Source organism: Centruroides sculpturatus, unplaced genomic scaffold, assembly GCF_000671375.1.
Source record: "Centruroides sculpturatus isolate CEXI.00-Female unplaced genomic scaffold, Cexi_2.0 scaffold1076, whole genome shotgun sequence".
NCBI classification, from domain to species: domain Eukaryota; kingdom Metazoa; phylum Arthropoda; class Arachnida; order Scorpiones; family Buthidae; genus Centruroides; species Centruroides sculpturatus.
This window is the reverse complement of record NW_019386729.1, coordinates 90,546-98,750: the sequence shown is the minus strand read 5'-3', so window position 1 is coordinate 98,750 and position 8,205 is coordinate 90,546. Positions and strand designations below refer to the sequence as shown.

Here is an 8,205-nt window from a genome sequence, read left to right as displayed (position 1 = left end):
TTACGTGTCTGCTTGCACAGAAGCATGTCGCGATGTGAATCTCCCCATCCAATTCTTACTCGATGACACACATTTCGTGTGTTTTATGTGAGCAGTTCTGTTCGAACAGTTGGAGTAGAGAATATTGTAAGTTACTGCTAGCAAAACAATGCGAAATATGTAATTATTTTCGGTAATCCGGACACTTTTGGTAATCTGATACACCTTTGGTCCCATACCTGTCGGATTATCAAGGGACAACTGTACTCGCAGACTATTCGCAGGAAATTATATTTAAAATATTTTTTTGATCTCGTTATTCTCCAATAGAATGATATTACAGTATTCATAATGTATTTTAATCTTATGTAAGATTGCAAAACGAATTATTTTACTTCTTAAAAACTTAAGTAATAATTATCAGAAAACAAAAATTAAAATAATTGAATAAATAATCTTTGTATTAAATTATACTAATTTGTTTTTTGTTAGTTTCCCTAGGTGAAGTTTGTAGCAACTCTAAACAATGTCAAACACTTAATACGGAATGTGTTTTAAATAAATGTAACTGCAAATATGGATACAAAGTTTTTGACAACCGATGTATATTTTCTACAAGTAAGTTAAATAATTTTATAAGTATGAAATTTTATTAACTATTATTAATTATAAACTTATATATCCATAGATCTAAACTGTAAATATGAATTTGAAAATTATATTTCAAAATTTTTATCACAGAACGTTAATACTGTACATTTATATATTTTTAATCATTTTAATTATGATTAAATATCATTTTATTTATTCTTAAAACAAAGTTACATAAGATATTTCAGACACTCAGATCCATTCTTAAAGACGAAATTAACAAGAGTATCATTTCAGATTTAAATGCTAATTTCTTTTAAATTATTTTCTAAAATTACACTATGCAAAACTGAAATTTCAAAATGCTTTTTATGCAAATATGCTTCGTTAGATATTTATAATTACATATTAGCCTAAATGTGTTGGTGTATATTAACTTCAAGGTAATTAAAGCAAGGACTTCACCTAGGGAAACTCACAAAAAGCAATTTAGTATAAATTACATATGCTGAAGTGTAGAGAAGTATTCTGATGTGATTTCTTTAGTGAATGTGGGAAAAAAGTGTAAGTTTATATTCACACTTTTTCCTAAATTCACTAAAGAAATCACATCAGAATGATCAACAGATTTGATCAACGTCACAAATATCACACATATTGTAATTTTTGAAATACAGTATATTAGAAAACAACTTCAATTTTTCTTTGAGGATTGCAATCAATCTAAACGTAACGACTCCGAATTTGTTTAATGTAATCATTGTGATATGTCATTTTCCCTTTAATCACTTTACAATAAGCCGAAATCGCCATATTTAATTCATATATAATTTAATGTAATGTAATGTTATCTACGCGCAGACGAATTATAGGTTTTCAACTTAAGTTATAACATTAGTAATAAATATATTAAAGCCATTCGTTACATTTTGTATATAATTACACATGACATGTTATGTACAGTAATATAGTATATATATTATACATGATTAGAGTAATCTACTGTCTCGGAATTAGAGAAATTTGATTTTATTTAGTTTGACCGGCTAAAGCAACACAAAACAAGAGTATTTACCAAAGGAATGCCTCTCGGAGGACAACAAAAAACATGTGATTTAAGTTTTAAATTGAGTTTTAAAAAGTAATTTATTTTAAATATTTCATTTCAATTGTGTTTTCGCTCCTTAAATTTAAATTATTATCTTCAAAATTAATCTGTTATAATTTACTGTGAATTGAATAATAATATAATGCTTACAATATTTGAATAGCTATATAAAAATAAATTCTAATATAGATTTTTTTTATTTTGACTGTTTTAATTTACTATATCTTTAGGAGACGACAATCCGAAAAGCAATACCTTACTAATTATTCTTTGTGTTATTTTTTCCGTAATTCTTAGTGCTGCGATAACCGTTGCTATTATTTTCTTTAAAAAGTAAGAAAACTAAAATGTTGCTCGTTAAATAATGTAGTGTATAAATAAATAATATGGTTCTATTGTTTTCTTTACTACAATATAGAAAATTATCCAATATGATATCGGGAAGAGCTCAAAATAACATAGTTTATCGCCCATCTGAAAATAATGAATTCAATACAAGAGGAATATCTGTTTATCCTGAAATTACTGGTTTCGATTACAGTAATCCCACAATAGAAACAACTCTTGAGATATTAGACAAACCCCCTTCATATGAAGAAATCATGACATTGTCTAAAAGTATGGTAAGTGTCTTTTTCTTTTATTATACAACTTAATTCCAAAATTTTTATACAAAATAAATACGTAAAGTACATACATACTATCAGACACATTAACTTGCATCTTCAATGGGAGAAATGCATTTCTGGATGCATTCAATAAAATGACATTGACGTAGATCATATTCTATTTAAGTGATCCCGTTGCCTATGCATAAAGACTTTTGAATGGTCAGATGGTCAAAGCAGTAAAACACTCAACCCATCTCTTTGGAAAATCCAAGATCGATCTGAGTCGGATTCGTGAGCCTGAGTCGAAATTATGAGGGAAATGAAAAAAGCATTTCTAGTGACTTTATCAGAAAATAGTAAAAAAAATATTCTTATTCAAATCAGTCTACTTGATCAATACCTCGATACATACTCAAATGGAATAGACAGGAATAAATATTACTATACAATATATATATATAATACAATTTCTTTAACATACATCGAACATTATATATAACGAGCTATAATTTTTTATAAAAATAAATCAAAGCAACTGACAAAAAAATTAAATATATTTCTTTCCGGCTGTTATGTAGTCTATATATAACAAGGGAAATTATTGGAATTGTGTTAAATTTGACCCTCACAGTTGTTTGCAAATTTCCACGATCTCTTGAATCCTAAAAAGTCAAAAAAAGAGGAAAATTTCATGGTTATATATGTGTGTTTGTGTTGGCGTCTATTTCGTTTACTATCTCAGGATAAGGTAATGAAGAGGGAAACAAAATTTGACATATTTTATGTATAAGGAACATTGATACGATTAAATTTTTCGGCGGTTAAAGGTCGAGAGGGTGGGGAGATAGAAGGAAGTCCTGTAGCATATCTCGAATGGATGGAACTTAATGAAAAATTTTATACAGTCGTCCCCCCTATAACACTGTTGATTATTCCGTTTTATATGAATTCCATGTTGTACGAGTCACTTAGATTTTACAAATACAGTACGTGAACCGTTCACAGCCCGGCACACGTATTTGTAAAATCTAAGTGACTCGTACAACATGGAATTCATATAAAACGGAATTATCAACAGTGTTATGGGGGTCGACTGTATGTTATTATCACCTTAACGGATTTACCAACCACTCGAACAATACATGTTCCTTCTGTGGCACTCAGGATGGAGCACTCCATTATATTTTCAACTGCCCAATGCTGGATGCTGAGCGGCAGCATTTAAAGATTATAATTAACTCTCGGGGAAAGGACTGGCCCTGCAGTTGCAACGAGTTGATCAACGAACATTCAACTTACGTTTACTTCAATCAGCTGGTCAACAAATACTGTAAACTTGCAGCTCTCAACGTCTCAACTAGCACCTCCTAGCAACATAAATACCACCACTTATAACTTATTCATATTGCTATGCAATTCCATTATGTATTTGACCTTTGACATGTACTTGTCTTGTATATTGTGTTCCAATTCAATGTCTTGTATATAAAGTCATTCTTATTTGTTACACGACATCTAGTATGTAATTAAACTGCTTTGTATATCATATGTATATAGTGCTTAGTATCTACTGTCCCGTCTTTAATTTCATACCTTGTATATAATTGATTTGTATCGAATATCATGTTATGCTACTTTATATACTCTATTCATTCTAGAGCTAATACATGCATCAGAGCACCGACCTTTGGGGACGAGCGCATTTATTAATATGCCTGTTTCAAAGATTAAGCCATTATATACTCTATTCCTCTGTAACTTTACTGTTGTACGCGTTTTCAAACCAGTTGTGCTTATGCGGTACCGGGCTTGTACCTTTGTACGGCAATAAAGAACTTGAACTTCAACTTGAACTTGTACGTTATTAGCATTTATAATTTTTTATAAAACTCACCTCTATTTTCAATATTAAGCTTTTTGTCATTTTATAAAAGGTATAAAAGTTTTTGTAATAAAATCTCATTACAGATGGCGCTATACGCAATTTTATTTATTGCGATTAATAATATAAAAGTTATTTTTTAAGTAAAAACTTTTAAAAATCTATGCAACTCGTTGCTGGAGTTTTAAAATAAATATTTAATTAATTGTTTATTAAAAAATATAATTATTAAAAGATTTTGTTTGTTAAAGATTGCCAGAATAAATCTATCTTATGTCACGCTATTTCATTATTTCCTAAACATTTTAAAATATTTTTATAATAAAAATTTCGTTACAATAAAGAAATATTTTATTTCAGAAGTTTTAAAACTAATTCATTGCGTTTAATATAATTACTTCAATATTTATAACTTTAGAAAGTAATTTGGATTATGTTATTTATTAGTCATTTTCTGAATAAATTTTTATATTTTAATTAAAACTGAATTAAACTAAAAATTATAATATTTGCTTTATTTTATATTTGTGTAAAATAGAAATCATGTTTTTATTTTTATTTTTTATATTTTCAGAACAATATATTGCATTACCAAGTTTCCTCAGATCAACCATGTCCCAGTTATTCAGTAGCGATACGTAATATGAGGGTTCGTTCATCTTCAATGTAGAAACTTTATTTAATAACAAATATTTCAACGATATATTTCATGTATAGCTCGTTTCCAAAAATAAAATGGTTTGCTTTCTGACATTATTCCTATTCAAGTAATGATTTTATTAATTCATCTTACTTTTTAATTTTCTTGGGTAATGAATTATTTCCTTGAATATTTTTACACGATGTTTTACTTTATAGTGTTATCAATACTTCAAAATTATTGCTTTTATGATAAAATAAACTTTTCCGAATAACGCCGTGTGTTTAACGTCGTAAATAATAAATGTTACGGTAGTAATTTAATAAAGAATTGTAAACAAAGAAAATTATTATTTATTTGAAAATATTAATTAATTTTCTAATAAAATTTAAATGAAACTGAATATGCAACAAAACTACAAAAAATTATTTGTTGCTTAGATCATCGATTTAGTCAAATTAAAAGTTTCATGCATTCAATTTTCAATGTAGTAACTTATATAATACAGGTAACCCCCGTATAACACGGTAGTTACGTTCCAAAAACTAGCCGTGTTATGCGAATCCGTGTTATACGAAACAAAGAACTAATACGAAAAGGAGGGTTAGGTTCCAAAAATTAAAAAATATGCTAGTATATTTTCATAATTAACATAAATATCTTCATTAAAATTTTTTTAAGTGATACATAAATTAAACAATGTTTGGCTCGTCATCACTAAAAACGAGCTATAATTTTTTATAAAAATAAATCAAANACACTTGTCTTTTCTTACACTTGCGACCCCCGTGTATGGCTTTGCGACCCCCTAGGTGTCGCGATCCACAAGTTGAAAAACACTGATCTAACTCTATCTAAATTAAAGTCGTGGGCTAAAAGCGCCGTTTATTATTATTAATCTTTACACTTATTTCAATTAGCATGTTCATTTCATTTTTTTAAAATATTTTTATTTGAAGTTCAACACTTCGGTACACATAAATATTTTTGAATTTTTGAAGATAATTATGCAGACTGTATGGCACGCAGACTCAAAAATGTTCGGCAACTCTGGTATAGACGGTTGAGAGTCGCTTTATGCACGTAGTATACCTGGTGAAAGCGTTTCGTACTCGCCTCTGTAGCTTTCCAACATAATGTCGACTGTAGGTACGCGTCGTAAACTAATGCCCACAGGAAAAAATTCAACGTTATCAAGCCCGGGGTACGAGATAGCCATAAAATAGGACCGTATTGTAGTATCCATCGGTTGTCGAACCGCGCATAGTTCGCACTGTTGCACGTCTGCCCGAGAATGACCTGGAGTGCGCACCATCCTGCTAATACGAAATCTGACATAGTTACTCTAATGACAAGTCATTCAGCCATTCGTTGACTGTCATTTAGATTAGAACAGTTTTTTCAAGCCTTTACCCAGTCAAAGCTGCAGCACCGTCGTTGCATAAACCTATACAATTATTCCAAGTCACGTCTTCAGCGCAGATAAATGTCTTCACCTGAAGTCGTTGGGATCGTTTTACAAAACAGTAAGTCTTCTCTTCTATTTCCTTTCCTGGCATATGTCAAGTAACAAATAAGCTGAATCAGTGATGAAATATCGAGTTGCAATGCAAATATTTGACACTCTTTTACTTGTTGAATTAACAGCGTTTTCATCCATAGCCAAGTTATCGATTGTCTGTGAAACTATTATTTTTATAGCCACTATAAGAATCCATTCATAAGAAGCTTCCAATGCTTTCTGCGATCCCGTGACTTCTTTTGACATGATTCTTCTGCTGTTTCAATTCCATCTCTTTTCTAACAAAAACAAATATCAATTATCATTGATATACACGGATGTTTTTGAATTTATATGTATTACAGGTGAAACTCGTTGCGATGGTGATTGTTTGTGGTTACNTGACACACATTTCGTGTGTTTTATGTGAGCAGTTCTGTTCGAACAGTTGGAGTAGAGAATATTGTAAGTTACTGCTAGCAAAACAATGCGAAATATGTAATTATTTTCGGTAATCCGGACACTTTTGGTAATCTGATACACCTTTGGTCCCATACCTGTCGGATTATCAAGGGACAACTGTACTCGCAGACTATTCGCAGGAAATTATATTTAAAATATTTTTTTGATCTCGTTATTCTCCAATAGAATGATATTACAGTATTCATAATGTATTTTAATCTTATGTAAGATTGCAAAACGAATTATTTTACTTCTTAAAAACTTAAGTAATAATTATCAGAAAACAAAAATTAAAATAATTGAATAAATAATCTTTGTATTAAATTATACTAATTTGTTTTTTGTTAGTTTCCCTAGGTGAAGTTTGTAGCAACTCTAAACAATGTCAAACACTTAATACGGAATGTGTTTTAAATAAATGTAACTGCAAATATGGATACAAAGTTTTTGACAACCGATGTATATTTTCTACAAGTAAGTTAAATAATTTTATAAGTATGAAATTTTATTAACTATTATTAATTATAAACTTATATATCCATAGATCTAAACTGTAAATATGAATTTGAAAATTATATTTCAAAATTTTTATCACAGAACGTTAATACTGTACATTTATATATTTTTAATCATTTTAATTATGATTAAATATCATTTTATTTATTCTTAAAACAAAGTTACATAAGATATTTCAGACACTCAGATCCATTCTTAAAGACGAAATTAACAAGAGTATCATTTCAGATTTAAATGCTAATTTCTTTTAAATTATTTTCTAAAATTACACTATGCAAAACTGAAATTTCAAAATGCTTTTTATGCAAATATGCTTCGTTAGATATTTATAATTACATATTAGCCTAAATGTGTTGGTGTATATTCACTTCAAGGTAATTAAAGCAAGGACTTCACCTAGGGAAACTCACAAAAAGCAATTTAGTATAAATTACATATGCTGAAGTGTAGAGAAGTATTCTGATGTGATTTCTTTAGTGAATGTGGGAAAAAAGTGTAAGTTTATATTCACACTTTTTCCTAAATTCACTAAAGAAATCACATCAGAATGATCAACAGATTTGATCAACGTCACAAATATCACACATATTGTAATTTTTGAAATACAGTAGAACCTCCATTATCCGGACCTCCATTATCCGGATTGTTCAAAATAAACAAAAATTTTACGAATTTGCTGATTTGCACTTGGCGAATTACGACACTGTTTATGTACGTGATGGAATGCATAACATTTTTTGGAATGCATAACACCCGGTACAGTGGCCGTAAACTCTTAAATATATTTTACGTAGTAATAAAAATATAACTTGACATACGTATTTATAAATAATTTATATTCAAATTACATCATTTCTATGACCAAGGGCGGCGTAAGGCATGGACGACGTGGGCCACCGCCTATGCCTCGCGGTC

The 8,205-nt window shown here is 29.4% G+C and overlaps 1 protein-coding gene across 2 annotated transcripts in view; it reads left to right on the top strand.

The window, feature by feature from the left end:
- Positions 1–4,926, top strand: part of LOC111615676 — a 17,006-nt gene extending 12,080 nt beyond the window's left edge. For both annotated transcript variants that reach the window (XM_023357109.1, XM_023357107.1), the window contains 4 exons: positions 472–597; positions 1,909–2,011; positions 2,097–2,301; positions 4,746–4,926. In XM_023357109.1, coding sequence (XP_023212877.1) covers positions 472–597; positions 1,909–2,011; positions 2,097–2,301; positions 4,746–4,841 — 530 coding nt within the window. In that variant the 3' untranslated portion in view covers positions 4,842–4,926. The remainder of the gene's footprint in view (positions 1–471; positions 598–1,908; positions 2,012–2,096; positions 2,302–4,745) is intronic.
- Positions 4,927–8,205: the final 3,279 nt, after the last annotated feature.